This window comes from Pyrgilauda ruficollis, unplaced genomic scaffold (genome assembly GCF_017590135.1).
Source record: "Pyrgilauda ruficollis isolate IOZ18807 unplaced genomic scaffold, ASM1759013v1 scaffold126, whole genome shotgun sequence".
Classification (NCBI taxonomy): Eukaryota; Metazoa; Chordata; class Aves; order Passeriformes; family Passeridae; genus Pyrgilauda; species Pyrgilauda ruficollis.
Genome location: NW_024510988.1, coordinates 880,730 through 897,563, shown reverse-complemented (window position 1 = coordinate 897,563; position 16,834 = coordinate 880,730). Strand labels below are relative to the sequence as shown.

Genomic DNA, 16,834 nt, shown 5'->3' with positions numbered 1-16,834 from the left:
GCGGCAGCGGCGGGCGGCGGGCTCCGGGCGGCGGGATGCGCACCGGGCCGGGCAGCACCGGCCGCGCTGTCGGGGGCTCCCCGCGGGTCCAGGCGGGGTTGGCGGAGGGCAGCGGGGCGGCTCTGCCCGTGGGTGACCTCCGCCGTGTCCCCGGTGCCGGTGCCCGGCGGAGCGCCGCGGTGCCCCGGGGCGCTGCGCGGTGCCGCTGCCGGGGGGCACCGAGGGGCGCTTAAAGCCCGACTTTTAGGGAGAGAAACCTGGAGCTCGGTGTCCGGCGGCAGCAGCGGCTGATGAGTTGTGCCGGAGGGGAATGACCGGGTCGGGGGAGGAGAAGGGGCCGGGGCTGTGGAGCTCCGGGCGCGTCCGAGGCACCGGGAGCTCGGAGGCGCTTTCCCCGCTCTGCGGTGCCGTGGGTTATGGACCGCGGGGTGAACCGGGGCTCGGTGGTGATTTCTGCCCATGCCAGGGAAAAGCAGGTTCCTCCGGCCGTGGGGCAGGTGAGGAAGCAGTTCCGTGGGGCTCCTGCAGAAGAGGAAGCGGCTCTCGGTGCCGTGGTGTTTGTGCTGGGGAGCCACGCATCAAGAGTTTCTTATCAGTTCCTTATCAGAGGCGAGAGGGGGAAGTAGCTCCTGCTGCCAGCCCAGCGCGGTGTTTCCTGGCCCGGGGCTGGCACCCAGCAGGCAGGGCAGGGCTGGGATCGATCCCTGCCCAGCCTGGCTGTGCCTCCCGTTCCGAACCGCTGGGATGGAGCCGCCGCGGCTGGGGTTTCCCAGGAATGGGATCTGCCGTGCAGCGCGTTGGTGGCAAGCCCCCTTGGGCTCTGTGGGACCTTCAGGTGGCCCTGGCCACCGTGTCCCTCAGCAGGAGGGGTTCTCTCTCACCGGTTTCTCGTCTGCTGTTGCAGCCCGCCTGTCTGATGCCGCATTGGAGGCGGGGAGCGCCGCTATGGAGCGCGGGGATGGAGGCCACGCTCTGCATCCACACGTGCCTTTGGCTGAGCGCCTCCTGGATCCCCCTGGCCTCGCCGGCCGGCCCGGCCTGCGGCGGGCAGCACGCTCCGGACGCTGAGGGCAGCCACGGGAGGCTGACCTGGGCGGTCAGCTTGGATGCACCCGAGGAGGAGCTGGAGCAGCGGGCAGAGGAGCTGGCGCGGACTGCGGGGCTGGTGAACATGGGCCGTGTCGGGGAGCTCAGGGGCCATTACCTCTTTGCCTACCAGCCCGACGGCCACGCGGCCGCTGAACACGAAGCCATAAGGAGATCCGTGGACACTTTGTTTGCACAGCACGACAGCGTGCGGTGGCACTCGGAACAGAAGCTTCTGAAGCGCTCCAAGCGCAGCCTGCACTTTAACGATCCCAAATACCCACAGCAGTGGCATCTGGTGAGTGGTTTCCCGGCTCCTGCTGTGCTGGCAGGCTCGGGCTGCCTGTGTGGCCACGGGTGAGCTGTCATGCAGGAGGCACAGCAGCCTCTTTCTGTTCTTTGGTGAGGAGGGAGCTCGCTGAGAGCTCGCCCTGCCTGCCACGTGCTCGCTGTGATAACGGGAGAAAGCAGCTGGTTGTGCACTGGGGTGGGCAGAGGGCTTTGGCTGGAGCACGCTGTGCCCTCCACGTCATGGCTCCAGCAACTGTTGCTCGTTGTCAGCCTCAGTTAATCCCCCCTGACTGTCCTGTGAGTCCTTCCCGTGCTGGCCCCAGCCCCACACGTCATGTCCAGTGCACCCAGGAGGTCCCCTCGGCGCTGACCGTGTCCCCTCACTGTCCTTTCTGGTGCTTAGAACAACCGCAAGAGCCCCGGGAAGGACATCAACGTCACGGGCGTGTGGGAGCGGAACGTGACGGGGCGCGGGGTGACGGTGGTGGTGGTGGACGACGGCGTGGAGCACACCATCAAGGACATCCAGCCAAACTACGTGAGTGCCTGTGCAGGCTGGAGGCCGGGCAGTGTGACAGGAGCGTGTGAGAGCTCAGAGTCCAGCCCGCACCGTCACCTTGCCTCGGCCAGGGTGGAAAGTGCCAGCAGCAAACCTTTCCTGGGAGGTTCTGCACCCGGGTTTTGGGGTTACCTGTCTTTGTGCAACCCGTGGGAGGCAGCTGGCATCCCTCTGAGCCGCAGCAGTGCCTGGAGCTGCCTTGGTTGCTCCCTTCCCCACAGCAGCAGATAGCAGTGTTGAGCAGCAGCCTCCAAGTTCCCGTGATGTCCAGCCTGTGTTTCAGCCCGTGTTCCCTTCTCTTAACTCCTGCTTTTCCCAAACTGAGGAGCACAGAGCCCCAGTCCTGACCGTGGGTGTGTTTCCAGAGCCCAGAAGGCAGCTATGACCTGAACTCCAACGACCCTGACCCTATGCCTCACCCCGACGAGGAGAACGGGAACCACCACGGGACCCGCTGCGCCGGGGAGATCGCGGCTGTGCCCAACAACAGCTTCTGCACGGTGGGAGTCGCCTACGGCAGCCGCATCGCGGGTAGGTCAGCAGCCAGGCAGCCCCAGCCTGCCTCCCCTCCTCAGCCGAGTCACCTCTGCCGTGCTCGGGCTCGTTGGGCTGCTGCAGGGAGGGCCTGGTGCCTGCCTGAGCTCCTCTCCAGAGGAGCTGGCTCCTGGCAGCTTTTCCAGAGTGTTCCTGGTCTCCCTGGCTGCCAGGCTTTTGGCAGAGTGGCTGTGCTGTGCTGGCTGAGCCAGGCAGTTGTGCCACGACACGCCCGGGCTGGGGCAGCAGATCCTGGCCAGCCCCTCTCACTGCCCTGGCCCCTCTCACTGCCCCTCTCACTGCCCAGGCTGGGGCAGCAGATCCTGGCCAGCCCCTCTCACTGCCCTGGCCCCTGGTCTCAGCTTTGCCCTGTGGCATGGACAAGGGTGAAGAGGCAGTGCTGTGTCTCTTCCCTGCAAGGCCAGGGAACGTGTGCCGTGCCCCAGCTGCCTCCAGAGCTCCTGAGCTGCTCTGCAGAGGGAGGCGAGGTCTCTGTGCCCTGCAGGATGTGTCCCTGGCAGGGCAGGGGACAGCCATGCTGGGACACCACTCTGTCCATACCTGGTCACACCGGGGTGCCAGGGGTGGTCAGGGCTTGCCCGGGGGGCAGCAGGCAGAGGCTCCCAGCTGGCAGAAGCAGGGATGAGCGCATCATGTCCCCACAGCTCAGGGAACAGGAGGGTTTGCCCCGGATCCAGCAGGACCTGGCACTGCCTCAGCCTCCAAAGCTGGGCTGGCCTTGCAGGGTGAGCACAGCGGGGCAGCCTCGAGCCAGGAGTTCGTTTGCAGCCCGTGTTCCTCACGTTCCTTGTCCTCTGTCCTGCAGGCATCCGCGTGCTGGACGGGCCCCTCACCGACAGCATGGAGGCCGTCGCCTTCAACAAGCACTATCAGATCAATGACATCTACAGCTGCAGGTGAGCCCCCAGGGGAGCCTGAGCTGCCTCCCAGCTGCCAGCCCTGCTCTGCCTGGGGACGGGGTCACAGCTCCTGGCTGAGTGCTCACACCAGCTCCCATGCTCCTGTGGCTGTGGTTAGCCTTGAGGCACCAAAATCCTGTTGCTGGAGACCTGTCCCGGGCTCTGCACAGCAGCTGCAGTTGTGAGGTGTCCCTCTGTGTGCTGCTGCAGCACATCCCCTGGGCTGGCTGTGCTGGAGGGGGCACTGTGCTCCCCTCTGCGGTCAGGCAGCCCATGTGACAGGGACTGGAATGTGTGAGAAGCCGCTTGTTAAGTAAAAATCAAACATTTTGTCCGCTGGAATCTGACCCAGGGGCACAGTGCAGACACGACAGCGCTGTCCCAGCATCGAGGGGCCATCCTGATGGGTGGGAAAGTGCAGTGCTCTGCGGTCCCAGTCGTGGTGCTGGGAGCAGCTGGGGGCTGCTGGGAGCTCACTGTGGTGGCAGGAAGAGCCGCCTGTGGCTCCTGGGGCTGTCACCTCACCGTGTCTCTCTCTGCAGCTGGGGTCCCGACGACGATGGGAAGACTGTGGATGGCCCCCACCAACTGGGAAAGGTAAAACCCAGCCCCGGGGGAGCCTCCAGGGCTTGTGGCTTCTCGCCTGCCCGTTCAGGAGGGAAGGGCATTGCTGTGACACTCTGCATGTGTCCCTCGGTGCCAGCAGAGGTTTCCCTGTCACCGTGCAGCTGGGAGGGCAGCGTGCAGGCAGGGCAGGATGAGCTGTGCAAGGAGAGGCTGCTGCCAGCAGGGAAAGGCTCTTTCACAAGCTGTGGTGTGGTGCTGACAGCTGGTGCAGCCCACGGGGTGCTCTCTGCTCGGGAGGCCGAGCTTTCCCTGTGCCCAGGGTGGTTCCCGAGGCAGGGATGGTGCCTTTGGATACTGGGAGTGAATAAGGGGGGTGGGATTGCAGTGGGAGGAAGAGTCAGAGCTGAGGCTGCTCCTTCCCAGGCCATTAAGGTTTTCTCTGAGCTCCTGTGCTGCAGAAGTGCTGCAGAACACACCCAGCCTGCAAGGGGTCACCAAGGGGCCCCAAAACCAGCAGTGGGGTGTGGTTCTGCTCCAGTGCTCTTCTGCTGTGCTTTTCCAACCACAGCTCAGCAGTTCCTGCACCCTTCAGAGCAGCGCTGACAACCGAGTTGTTCGTTCACATAACAAATGGTTTCCAGTTCTGCAAGTTAATTTATTCCCTTCCTGCCTGCAGAGACAGCTGGAACAAGCTGCAGGGCACAAAGCACAGGCAGAGCTCGCTGTGCCACAGCAGAGTGGGCAGAATGTACCTTCATCTCCAGGGAGGGATAGCAGGGTGCTCACTTCCAGTGGGGCTGTGTTCTTGCTCATCCATCAGACGTGTCCTTTCCCTGGGTGGGAGCAGTGTCTGGGAGAGGTGTCTGGGCTGAAATGTGTTCCAGGTGTGCCTCAGCCAAGGCAAAGCCCCAGTGTCTGTGGGGCTGGGCGCCCCGAGAGGGGCAGTGGGGAGCCCTGATGACACGTGCTGGGGTCAGTGTGGAGGAGCCCCCCTGCCCTGTCCCTCCCCACAGGCTGCCCTGCAGCACGGGGTGATCGCGGGTCGCCGCGGCTTCGGGAGCATCTTCGTGGTGGCCAGCGGCAACGGGGGCCAGCACAGTGACAACTGCAACTACGATGGATACGCCAACTCCATCTACACTGTCACCATAGGTGAGCCTTCTGTCTCCTCCCTTCCCAGCCTGGAGCAGGGAGGTGATCCCAAAAGCACAGAGCCTGCCCAGCTGGGAGCTGGCTGGATGGTGGAATCTGTGGGAAATGTCTGGGAGCAAGCGTGGCAGTGTCTTGGGTGTGGTGGGCTTCAGCCCCCACGCCTGCAGTTTGCTTCTGACCTACAGAGCAAGAGGAGGCCAGGGAAATTCCTGCCTGTGCCCAGGCCTCCCTCCCGGGCTGTGACAGGCACTGCCATACCTGGAATGCTCTACGCCTCTACATTCCCATCATTTGTAGAGGAGAATTGTGTAATCCACGTTCTCCAGAGCAGAAGCTGCATGAGGGGCAGGAGATCTGTGTGATCTGAGCGCAGTGAGGGATTATTTATCCTGGCTGCCCTTCCTGTGGATCTTCCAGGTGGGCAAAACACAGGCTTGGTTCTGATTGCCCTGCCCTGCTGCCAGGCCCTGGAAGAGCACATCTGGCAGGAGAGGCTCTTAGGGGATCAACACCCCGAAATCCAGCTGTGGAAGCAGGGCAGGCCTCAGGCAGGGGGTGCCTCTCCTGTTTCCCCAGGAGCTGTGGATGAGACGGGCTCCATGCCCTTCTATGCTGAGGAGTGTGCCTCCATGCTGGCCGTGACCTTCAGCGGCGGGGACAAGATGATGAGGAGCATCGTGAGTACCTGTGTCCCCTGTCCGTGCCCTCCTGGCCACCCTGGGGACAGCCAGGACATCGCTCTGTCCCCTCTGATTCCCACTCAGCTGCTCTGTGAGCCATGGATGTGCCTTTTATCCAAGCACAAACAGAGGGAGGGTCCTGTTTCTCAGCCCCCCTCGCTCTGCTCCCAAGGGCTGCTGGAGCACGGAGGGCAGGGAGAGCCTGGGGCTCTTTAAACCACTTGGCCCCAGCTTCTCCTCTCTTCTGGCACGTGGGCTCTCCCAGTCGAATTTTTAAGAATATTTTTATCAGCTTTTCCCTTCTTTTGCCAAAAAACGACTTCTTGTCAACAACACGTCCTTTCTGCCCGAGCCAAGCAGCCAGAGCTTTTTTCCCCCCTGCAGGCCTGACCCAGCCTGTCCCTCCCTTGGTGCCAGGCTGCCCCCACCCCAGTGGTGTGACCCCTTCCTGTCCTGTGGGGACTGCAGAGCCCACCCACCCCAGGGCAGCCTGGGGGAAACATCGCTGGCTCCTGATATTTAGGGTTGGGTTGTCCATGTTTGGAGGGTCTCCCACCAAGACAGGACCTCCCAAAAGCCCTTTCCTGTGGCTCTGTGCCTGCCACAGAGCAGCTGAATCCAGATTTGTCAAACAGGCTTCCCCACGTGCTGGGGGAACCTGGGGAACAGGGAGAGCCTGGGATCCTCAGGCACCTGGCTGGGACTCAGCAAGCTCCTCCTGCAGCCCAGAGCCAGGGCAGGGATCTGTGCCCAGCCAGGGCACGGCACAGTCTGCCACAGGGACACTAAAACCCAGACCAGGGCTGATTCTTGCTGTCAGAAATCCCTGCAGTGTCCCAGGCTGGTTTGGAAAGTGCTGACCCTGGGAAAAAAGGGAACCAGTGAGGGCTCTGCTGCATTCCCTCAGGAGCTCCAGGCCCATGGGTTGGTCTGGCTTCCCCCAGCTCGGTGTGAGTGCTTTGAGGGTCACAAATGCACGTTCATTTTAAACACTGGCTTTATGGGATGCTAACAGGGGAGCTGGCACTCCATGGGGCAGCCAGGGCGAGATCCACACGTGGGGAACATCCTGTACCACAGTGGCTCCTTCAGCAGCCCCTGCCTTGCTAAACCCCACAGAGCCCTTTTCAGGAGCACAGTCTGCCCCTGGGCACCCTGGAGCTCATTGCAGTGGTGCCAGAGTTAACTCAGAGTTAACTTCCCTGCAGCCATCTGCTCCAGCTTTTTCTTTTTCTTTTTTTTTTTTTCCCTTTTACCAGACCATAAACTTTGTGTGGTTTCCTTAATGGGAAGAATTTAATACAGCTTCTGGCATTGGATATGCTTCCTACTGAAAGTTTGTGCTCTCAGGGTGCTCTGTGGGACACTGTGAGTGTCCCAGCATGAGCTGGAGCCACTCACAGCTGGAAAAATAGGATGGATTGAAGCAAAAACACAAGAAACCCTTCAGATTTTGGGCTTTCTCCCCACGGGGAGCAGAGGGAGATGGATGCACTTGCTTTGCAGCGAGGTGGCAATATTTGAGAGCTGCCTGATGCCTCTTCAGAGGCTGTGTGTGCTCTGCACAGTCCCCTGTGCCCCCCTGCAGTCTGCTTGTGACACTGATCAGCAGTGACAGTGAGGAAGAGCCCACACTGTGTCTGCCAGGAGTTTCCCACAGAGCTGCTTAGTGAGGGCTAGTTTCTCTCTCTCTCCAAACTGTCTCCATGCATCGTTTCCCACCTGGATCACTGTCCCTGCAGTGAGGCTGTCCCTTCCTGGCTGGCTGAGCAGGGACAATTGTGTCACAGCCTGAGCTGGGGCTGGCAAGGACACAGCTCGGGGCCAGGAGCACAGCGACCCGTCCGGCCACCCCAGCCCAGCACAGTGACCTGAGAGAGACCCGTGTCCCCTGTTCTCGGCAGGTGACAACAGACTGGGACTTGCAGAAGGGCACGGGCTGCACGGAGGGGCACACGGGGACCTCGGCCGCTGCCCCGCTGGCCGCGGGGATGATCGCGCTGATGCTGCAGGTGCGGCCGTGCCTCACCTGGCGGGACGTGCAGCACGTCATCGTCTTCACCGCCACCAAGGTGAGGGCCTGGCCCTCCTCCTCCTCCCTCCCTGCTTCCCAGCGCTGCTCTCGTGGCCAGGGCCCTGCTGTGCACATCCTTGTTTGTGTCTGCTGCCCCTCCGTAAATCTCTGCCTCGTCTGGCTCCCGGCACGGGGATTGTGCTCTCCCCTCACCCCGTGTTCCTTCCAGGAATGTGGCTCAGGCATTTTCCCCTGTCATGATAATAAATGGGTTATTTGCCTCAGGAATGCCTCCATCTGCCAGTGTAGGGGTCTTCCAGGAGCTCAGCAGGTTCTGGGGCTCAGCAGGGTCCAAGGGCTCAGCAGGTTCTGGGGCTCAGCAGGTGGGGCTGGCCCAGCCCAAGGGCTGACACCTCTGCAGTGTCACCTCATGGTCCAGGCAGTGGGAAACAGGAGCTCTGCCCTGCCCTGGCCTTTGCTGGGCTCTCCAGAGAACTGGGCTCCTGGAAACAGGCATAACAGAGCAGGGCAGCAAACACAGCCCTGCCCTTCAGCCAGAGCAGGAGTGGGAACTCACTGGAGGGATGGGGCTTCTTCCTCACCCCTCTGGGGAGCAGGAGTCTGTGTCCAGCTGATGCTGTGCTCTCTTTGGCATGGGACAGTGTTTTCCATAACTTCCAAGGCAATGTTGCCAGAGCTGTACCACCCAGTAAGTGATGGGACCCAGATCTGTCCTGCCCCAGCTCTTTGTGATTTAAAGAGCTCCATTGCTTCTCTCCAAGGCTTCTGCCATGCCACAGGCAGTGGTTTGGGCAGCAGGGAGCAGCTGGGATGTTTCAGAGCAGAGGCATTTGTGCCCTTTCGTGCTGCTCCATTTCCTTTCTGAGGAGCTGGGAAGCCGCTTTGTCCTGGGATTTGTTTCAAAGAAAGATCAACCTGTTCCTTTCTAATAAGGCCATGTGGGTTTGCCTCCCCACCCCTGTGGGATGTGTCTGGGCCTCCTTCCCTGCAGGCCTGGGGGCTCAGGCTGCTGGTGTCCCCCAGGTGAGCAGAGCACCCTGTGTGTCTTTGCAGTACGAGGACCGTCACGCCAAGTGGGACACGAACCAGGCTGGCTTCAGCCACAGCCACCAGCATGGCTTTGGCCTGCTCAACGCCTGGAGGCTGGTGAACGCTGCCAAGGTAATTCCCTGCCCTCCCACACCTGCCCTGGGGCAGGCAGAGCAGCCCAGCCCAGCCCCGTGGCAGGGCCAGCTCCTGTCCCGGTGACGCCATGGGGTGACACTGCTGCCGTTCGGCACTTTGGCCACCATCCTGCTGGCCCTGGCTCTGAGCTGCTTTGGCTATGAGGTCACAAGGCTCCCAGCAGTGCCTGAAAGCTGCCCCGAGCTGCTGCTCTCCAGCACTATATATAGCCATGGTGAGGGCCCTGATCCACAGCAACGGGAGCAGCCCCAGCATCTTCCTCCCTCCACGGTGGCTGCAGGGAGGGTGTCCTGCCCCCAGAAACAGGCTGCTCTCAGCTGGCAGCTCCAGAGCAGTGGTGTGCTCACAGCAGGCAGAGGCATCCCCATCTCTTCCTCCTCTGTCACACAGAGCCCAGGGCACGTCCCTTTGGCGCTTGGTCCCAGCTGTGTGTGGAGCTCTGTGCAGCTCTGCCAGGTCACTGCTGCTGCCAGCCATGCCCCTGGGGTCACAGGGACCTCCAGGCTGTTCCATCTTCCTGCAGGCACTTGGGTTCTGGTGTTCCCTGTACCTGGAGTTGGAGTGGAACAGCCTCAGGACACCACTCAAAGCCACTGTGACAAACCCAGAGCTGGGGAGTCCCAAACCTTGATCAGCCCTTCTGGCTCCAGGCAGTGACCTTCCCTCCTTTCCTGGGCATGTGGGCACTGCTGCCATCCCTGGGGTGTCACAGCAGCCTGTGTGTCCCAGAGCATCATTGGGAGAGGCCCCTTGGCCTGGGGCCACATCCAGCACAGGAGCAGCCTGTGGGAGATGGAGGGATGGGTGTGCAGGGAGGCTGCAGTGCATGCTGAGCCGTCTCTCCTTGCCATGGCAGATCTGGGAGTCCGTGCCATACCTGGCCTCGTACGTGAGCCCCGTGCTGAAGGAGGGCAGGAGCATCCCGTGGCTCCCTCAGGAGCTGGAGGTGGCCTGGAATGGTAAGAGCAGGTGTGCCAGGGAGAGCAGGTGTGCCAGGGAGAGCAGAGCCAGCCCTGCCAGGTGTGCCAGGGAGAGCAGAGCCAGCCCTGCCAGGTGTGCCAGGGAGAGCAGAGCCAGCCCTGCCAGGTGTGCCAGGGAGAGCAGAGCAGGACCAGCCGTGCTGGCAGGGCAGGACCAGCCCTGGGCTGCAGGAGGCCAGGAAGGGGTTAAGTGCTGGGCTGCCTGGGCTTTTTCCGCTGCCCATCCCCAGGGGATCCCCTCCCCACGTCCCCATCCCGCCCTGATGTGTTTGGGGAGCTCAGGAGCAGGGCTGGGCTGGGCAGCGGCCAGAGCCGCTCCGCTGCCTTTGACCATTTTAGGAAATGCTGCAGCTCCCGACTTGGCCGGGCTGTGCCGAGCAGCAGAGGCTGCTCCGGGCTGCCAGGGGCAAGGAGAGCTCGGCCCAGCCCTGCCCGACCCCAGCAGGCTGCACACATGCCTCTGGGACATGCCTGTCCTGGCATGTGCCCACGTCCCCCCTGGCAGGGGCTGGGAGCACCCACCCAGCTCTCCCCACTGCACAGGGGCTGTGGTCAGCATCCCTGGAGCTGGGAGCAGCTGGAAATGGGCTGGGCCAGCCTGGACACCTGGCTTCTGCTCCCAGCCCCACGCAGGGCAGTTGGGAAGAGGCAGAGACAGCGTGTGTGTCCTGTGAAGTGGCACCACAGCCCGGTGGGGCTGGCTGGCAGTGGGGACTCCATCCCAAAGCCACCAGCCTTGACCAACCCCCCCCTTCCCTTTCCCAGTCACCCCTGCCGACCTGGAGCTGTCTGGCATGAGGACCCTGGAGCACGTGGCTGTCACTGTCACCATCACCCACCCTCGCCGTGGCAACCTGGAGATCCGGCTCTTCTGCCCCAGCGGGATGATGTCCCTGATCGGGACCACCCGGAGCATGGACTCGTGAGCACCGAGGGCCAGGGCAGGGCGCTGGGGCCGTGCCCGGCTCTGTGACCCCTCAGGGGTTGTTTCCTCTCCCCCCCTGGCAGGGACCCCAATGGCTTCTCTGACTGGACCTTCTCCACGGTGCGCTGCTGGGGCGAGGAGGCACAGGGCACCTACAGGCTGCTCCTCAGGGACATCGGTGAGTTCTGCCCTCAGGGGACCCTCAGCAGTGCTGGCAGCTCTGTGCCGTGTCCCAGGGAGCTGCCAGCTCATAGCCTGGTTGGCTCAGAGAGTTCCCCACTGGACCAGCCTGCTTCCCCCCCAGGAGACGACAGCCTGAGGCCTGGCACCTTGAAGCAGTGGCAGCTGACCCTGTACGGCTCCTCCTGGTCCCCAGCAGAGATGAAGGAGCGGCAGAGGTAGGACACCAGGTCCCCAGCTTGGAGGGGGCCAGGAGAGGCAGGCTCAGGGGTTCATCCCTGCCTCTGAGCAGTGGCTGGCTTGGAGCCGTGTTGCTGCCAGGTTGGGCACGTGGCAGGTGGGGCTGGGGCTGCCCTCACACCTCACAGGGCAGCCGTGGGCTGCAGAACACAGCTCTGTGTGTGAAGGAGACACTGCAGACCCTTTGTGGGCGTTTTGGAGCCCCCCTGCCCACCCACGGGGGCCTCACGGGGTGTCTCTGTCCCCAGGCTGCTGGAGGAAGCCATGAGTGGGAGGTACCTGAGCAGTGACTTCTCCCTGCCCTGTCCCCCAGGGCTGGACATCCCCGAGGAGCAGCGTTACACCATCACAGCCAACACCCTCAAGGTGAGCCTGCCTGCAGGCTGGGAGCCCTGCGTGCCCCAGGATGAGCTGGAAGAGCAGGACCCTGCTCTGTGCCCTCTCTGCTGGGCAGTGGGCAGGGCCCTGAGGGGGTTGAGAGCTGTGCTTTTCAAGGGGTTTCCCTCTGCAGACCCTCCTGCTCTTGGGATGCTTTGCCGTGTTCTGGACTTTCTACTACATGCTGGAGGTTTGCCTGACGAGGAACGAGGTGGGGCTGGACCTGGCCTGCTCCAGCTCCAGCAGCTGCAGGTGGTACCAGCAGGGCAGGAAGCACCGAGCCCTGGAGAGCGACCTGGAGATGGAGTCGGTGCCACTGTACCAGGAGAAGGACGTGGAGGAGGCTGAGATGGAGTGTGAGCACCTGGAGCCTGCCCAGGACGGAGAGGAGGGGTCCTGGAGCCCCACCCACCCCAAACTTTCCAGCAATGGCAGAGCTGTGAGCTTCCAAGAGGCAGCCCCCACCGGGACGGGATTCCTGGGCCGGGAGGCACCGGCTGAGCTCCTCGGGGAGGACAGGGAGCACCAGCCCTGCTGACTGGGGCTGGGGCCCTCCCCTGGTACGACCTTGCTGGGCTCGGGCAGCACAGACTCGTTCCTGAGCCTGCACGGACCATTGCCACTGTGTCCTGCAGGAGGTGGTGTTGGAAGTGGCTTGGAAACGAGGAGAGAGGGCTGGTACTGGAAAGGGAGCTTCCCTTCCCTCCTCCTGGAAAACAAAGCGAGCCTTAAACCCTTTCCTGCTGGAGCCTGCCCTGCTGGACGCTCAGGGCACCGTAGTGAGTGGAGTGCCATTCCCACAGAGCCAAGACGTGTCCCTTTGTCCCTGATTTCTGCAGAGCGAGCCTGGAAAATGCAGCAAGGCCCCAGCAGCCGCCTCTGCAGGCAGGGACCCCACAGCACTGGCATTTTCCCGGGCTGGCAGCCGGCCCCTACCCACCGGTTATCCCAGTTTAGAAGCAGGGAGTTATTTCACTCATCTCCAACCAGCGCTTCTCCCTGCCCCCGTGCTCCAATCCTGCTGATTCCTCCTCTGCTGTGGGGTGGGGGAGGCAGGAGCCAGCCTGTCTGGGGACAGCATGGGGCTGTCCCTGTGTCACAGGGCACAGGAGCACCTCTGGTAGCAGGTAGGCCTGCTTTGGGCTGGGGAGGGGAGGCTGAGTTGCTCTGGCAGTGGCTCATCTCAGCAGGGTTGGCTCGTTCACATGTCTTTGGGTTTCCGTGGTTTATTTTTTTAAAGCCGGGGTTTGTTTTTTAATCAGCAAAGCCCTTTTGTGTAGCTTTCCAAATAAAGCCTGAAAAACCCTCCTCTCCCCCATCCATCACTCTTCTGCCCTCCTAGAGCTTTCTCACTGTGGAAAAATGTGTCCCACAGCAGCCCCAGGGCCAGGGGGGACCCAGTGCTGGGGTTCTGCATCTCGGGGGGTGTGCCCTGGGGTAAAAAGGGGCAGGGGGAGGCAAGGGCTGGCCCAGAGCGTTGGAAGGAGCAAGGACAAAAAGGGCTGTCATGGTTCAGCGGGGAGAGGGCAGAGTTTTCCAAGCCAGGCAGGGAAAATCCAAGCTCCAGCCTTGCTTTTCCCGGCTTTGGAGGTGGCAGAAGGAGCAGCTCCCTTTTAGGGAGAGGGATTTGTCTTTCCAGGTGCCATCGGCCAGCTGCAGCAGGGCGGGCGGCAGGAAACCTCGTCAGGCCACGCTGCTAGATGAATATAACCTTTTAATTTTGACAAAAACCAAGTACAAAACCGAGGCCGATTCTCTCTTCTCCCCGTTGCAGGGATCTCTGCGGCGGTGGCGCGGGGCTGGTGCGGGCAGGGCGGTGGCCCCGGGGGCCACCCGAGGGTCCCACCCGGGGGTGCGAGGCCGGGGGCAGGGGCTGCCCGGGGGCAGGGGCTGCCAGGGCACGGCGCTGGGGGCTGCGGCCCCGGGGCGGGGGCTGCGGCGGGGCTGGCGGGCGGATGCTCCTCAATAAATACCAATGGATCGGCGTTGGCGCTGGGCCGGGGGGAGCGGAGACGGAGGTCCCGGCTGGGGAGGGCTGGGGGCGGCACGGGAGAGCCTAGCTGATGATCTGCCGGGGCCGGCCGTAGCTCATCCCCGCCTGTGACGCTCCCTTGTTGGTGCCCATCTGTAGCCCGATGATGTTCTTGCCCTCCTTCAGCTGGCTCTCGGTGAACTCCCGCTTGTGCTCCTGCGCTTTCCTGCGGGGCACAAGGAGAGGCCGTGGGGCACCCGCACCCCCGGCTGCCCGGGAGCCCCCCGCGATCCCCAGGAGTGTCCCAGCCGCCCTCCCTCCCTCCCCAGATGGAAGTTTGGCATCCCGATTCCGCGTGCTCCGGGGCATTCCCGGGCACAGCAAAGAGCCAGCTTTGAGCAGTCGCAGGACAAGGGAGTCCCCGTGGCCAGCTCTGCACTCCCCCGCTTACTTCATGAACCAGTTGGGGTCCCCGTGGTAGTTGCCGTCGTTCTTGGTGACTGCCAGGCTCCCCAGGGCCATCAGCGTCCTCTGCACCGCTGCCATGTCCTTGGCTGCCCAGGGAGAGAGGGGCGTGAGGATGGGCGCAGCACAGCCACCCTGGGACCCCCAGCCCCAACTGCCCCGCACCTTCAAACAGGTCCACGGTCTGGAAGATGTCTGTCTTGACCACACCGTAGTCCTCGGCCGCCTTCAGGAACTGGGCGATCTGTTCCATCTGCTTGAAGACCATGGTGGGCGGCGCATCGGGGATCTTGACGGGCTTGGAGCCGTCGGGGTAGAGGCTGTTCACCAGCCTGCTGAGCACCTGCCACAGAGGGGAGCCTGGGCTTGCTGCACTGCCCTCGGATCTCCCCGTGCACAGACGGGAGCCTCCTTGCTGCCCTCGGGGCTCCCCGTGCTGCCCCCGGATCTCCCCGTGCTGCCCTCGGATCTCCTCGTGATACAGAGGGGAGCCTCCTTGAGCCCCCCAGGGCCGCCCACCCCCGGCCCCACTTACGATGCCGTTCTTCAGCCAGACCTGGAAGCCCAGGCGGCCCCGCTCGGGGCGCCCCACGGCAGCCCCGCACTGCGCCACGATCCACTCCACCAGCCGGTCCTCCAGCTCGTCATCGTACTTCTTCTCGATCTTGGACTGCACGTCCCTGCTCATGCCGTAGGCGGGCCCTTTGTTCGCCATGGCTGCGGTGGTGGGAGACCTGGTGGCACGACAGGGACAGTCAGGCTGTGGAGATGCTGTCCCCTACCCAGGGACCGCGCAGACACCACTGTGACATTTGCCTGCCACTCTGCTGCAGTGGGGACAAGCCCTTCCGACTCTTCCCTCTCCAGGCAACAGCCCGTCAGCTCCATCCAGGTGTGTTTGGAGGAAAATTCGCCACCGTGACCTCCAAAATGTGCCCAGACAGGCGCTCGGTGTCCTGGCAGAGATGTCTCATCCCCAGCTCAGACTGCACAGGAGCAGCCTCGCCCCTGTCCCTTGCCAGCTCTTGGTTGGCATGGATGTCCCGGGTGTGACCCATGCCAGGACCCGGGGGGCAGGGTGGCCACGTCAAGGCTGTGGCACGGTAGGGTGGCCGTGGCACAGCAGGGTGGCCATGGGACGGCCTTGGCACGGCGGGTCCGGGAGCCGGGGAGGAGCGCGGGCGAGGCGGGAGCAGCGGGAGCCGTGCCCGTGCCCTTGTAAGGACATGCTGCGGGCAGTGATGGCAGGTAGCCGGCTGCAGGCAGGCCCCGAGGATGCCAGGGAAGATGCCAAGGAAGATGCCAGCAGGGAGAGGCTCTGGGAGTGGCAGCCAAGCCTTTGGTGGAGCTGGCGTCGCTCCTCCCTGCGCTCCTTGCTTGGCAGGACGCCTCCGGGTGTCTCCGGAGCCGTGCGGATGTCCCACATCACAGGCGGCCTCCAGCGGGCTCCTGCTGACCGCTGGGCACCCCGGCTGCTGCGGGCTGGGCTCAGACCTGGCACAGCTGCCAGCAATGCAGGGGTGCCCCCCGAGCCCCGCGATGTGTGAGGTGATACCCCAGGAGCCCCACGGGCAGCCCGGACCCCGTCATGGGCACATCCCGTGATGCTGCAGATGCCCCGGAGCCAGTCCCGCTCCACGCCCTGGCCCGAGCTGGCTCAGAGGGGTCACCCACGGCCACATGGCACTGCCAGCCCCGAGCCCATCGCCCGTCCCCGCCGAGCACGGGGCAGAAACGGGCGCTGGGGGCTGGGGTTGCCCCGCCATCGCTGCCCTGAGCCCCGCACGGCCCCTCCGGCTACCGCGGGGACCCGCGGCTGTGTAGCCCCGCCGGGAGCGCGGTCCTGAGGGGAGCAGCAGGACAGAACCCCGGCAGTGCCCCCAGCCCGAGCAGGGGAGCCCGACCCTCCTCCGGGGAGCCGCATCCCCATCCCGGGGAGCAGCATCCCCATCCTGGGGAGCAGAATCCGCCTCATCCGGGGAGCAGAATCCCCATCCCGGGGAGCAGAATCTCCATCCCGGGGAGCCGCATCCCCGTCCCTGGGAGCAGAATCCCTCTCATCCGGGGAGCAGAATCCCCATCCTGGGGAGCAGAATCCCCATCCCGGGGAGCAGAATCTCCATCCCGGGGAGCCGCATCCCCGTCCCTGGGAGCAGAATCCCTCTCATCCGGGGAGCCGCAGATCGCAGTCCCGGAGCGGCTTCTCTACCCCAGGTACAGGATCCCCATCCCGGAGAGCAGGACCCCCGTGCTGGGGGCTGGCCTTCCCACCCCGGGGACCCTCCCTGCCGCCCCCCTTCCCCGCGGCCGGACTTACAAGCGGCTGCGGACGGAGCGAGGGCGATGCTCGGCGAGGGATCAGCGCACTGCCCGGGGGGACCCCGACCTTGTGCTAAAAGGCGGGCGGCGGGACGGTGATGTCAGCGGGGCGCGGAGCCCGGCCCCCCCCCCAAACCCTCCCTCCCGGGGCGCCCGGCCCCGCAGCGCTCCATGACTCCATCCCAGGCACCATATTTGGGGAAAGACTCCGAAAAACAGCGACGAAAGCCCGTGCTCGAGCATTCCCCGCGTTCCTCCGCCCCAGCGGGGCCGGGGCCAGGGCGGAACCGGGCCGGGGGCTGATGGAGTAAATCCTTTTATAGCCAGGCGGCAGCGCCGAGGGCTCCTGCTCTGACTTCATGGCTG

At 63.8% G+C, this 16,834-nt stretch overlaps 2 protein-coding genes across 4 annotated transcripts; one reads left to right on the top strand and one right to left on the bottom strand.

Moving 5' to 3' along the window:
• The first annotated feature begins 6 nt into the window (after positions 1-6).
• Positions 7-13,017, top strand: PCSK7 (proprotein convertase subtilisin/kexin type 7). 3 transcript variants are annotated; one of them, XM_041458099.1, is made up of 16 exons: positions 7-497; positions 905-1,384; positions 1,781-1,915; positions 2,302-2,467; positions 3,297-3,387; positions 3,933-3,987; positions 4,842-5,109; positions 5,686-5,786; positions 7,694-7,861; positions 8,878-8,985; positions 9,866-9,968; positions 10,755-10,911; positions 10,998-11,092; positions 11,219-11,312; positions 11,583-11,700; positions 11,846-13,017. In XM_041458099.1, the coding sequence occupies exons 1-16, from the start codon at positions 417-419 to the stop codon at positions 12,248-12,250; spliced, it is 2,625 nt and encodes an 874-aa protein (XP_041314033.1). In that variant the 5' UTR covers positions 7-416; the 3' UTR covers positions 12,251-13,017. The 3 variants fall into 3 exon arrangements, with proteins under 3 accessions (XP_041314033.1, XP_041314032.1, XP_041314031.1); XM_041458098.1 differs by having other exon boundaries at positions 7-1,384; positions 4,971-5,109; XM_041458097.1 differs by having other exon boundaries at positions 7-1,384.
• Positions 13,018-13,409: 392 nt separating this feature from the next.
• On the bottom strand, positions 13,410-16,609 carry TAGLN (transgelin). The gene is made up of 5 exons (XM_041458100.1): positions 16,467-16,609; positions 14,685-14,883; positions 14,315-14,492; positions 14,136-14,238; positions 13,410-13,910 (listed from the first exon to the last, which is right to left on the bottom strand). Exons 2-5 carry the CDS (start codon positions 14,862-14,864, stop codon positions 13,769-13,771), a joined length of 603 nt encoding a protein of 200 aa, XP_041314034.1. The 5' UTR covers positions 14,865-14,883; positions 16,467-16,609; the 3' UTR covers positions 13,410-13,768.
• Between the last annotated feature and the right edge of the window lie 225 nt (positions 16,610-16,834).

Bases quoted from the DNA above. Each gene is read 5' to 3' on its own strand.
- PCSK7 (XM_041458097.1), top strand. From the start codon at position 311: ATGACCGGGTCGGGGGAGGAGAAGGGGCCGGGGCTGTGGAGCTCCGGG. The intron at 10,912-10,997 runs GTGAGCACCGAG...CCCCCCTGGCAG, and splicing joins ACCACCCGGAGCATGGACTC to GGACCCCAATGGCTTCTCTG. The intron at 11,313-11,582 runs GTAGGACACCAG...CTCTGTCCCCAG, and splicing joins GAGATGAAGGAGCGGCAGAG to GCTGCTGGAGGAAGCCATGA.
- TAGLN (XM_041458100.1), bottom strand. From the start codon at position 14,864: ATGGCGAACAAAGGGCCCGCCTACGGCATGAGCAGGGACGTGCAGTCC. The intron at 14,493-14,684 runs GTAAGTGGGGCC...CCTCTGTGGCAG, and splicing joins TCTGGCTGAAGAACGGCATC to GTGCTCAGCAGGCTGGTGAA. The intron at 13,911-14,135 runs GTAAGCGGGGGA...TGTGCCCCGCAG, and splicing joins GACCCCAACTGGTTCATGAA to GAAAGCGCAGGAGCACAAGC.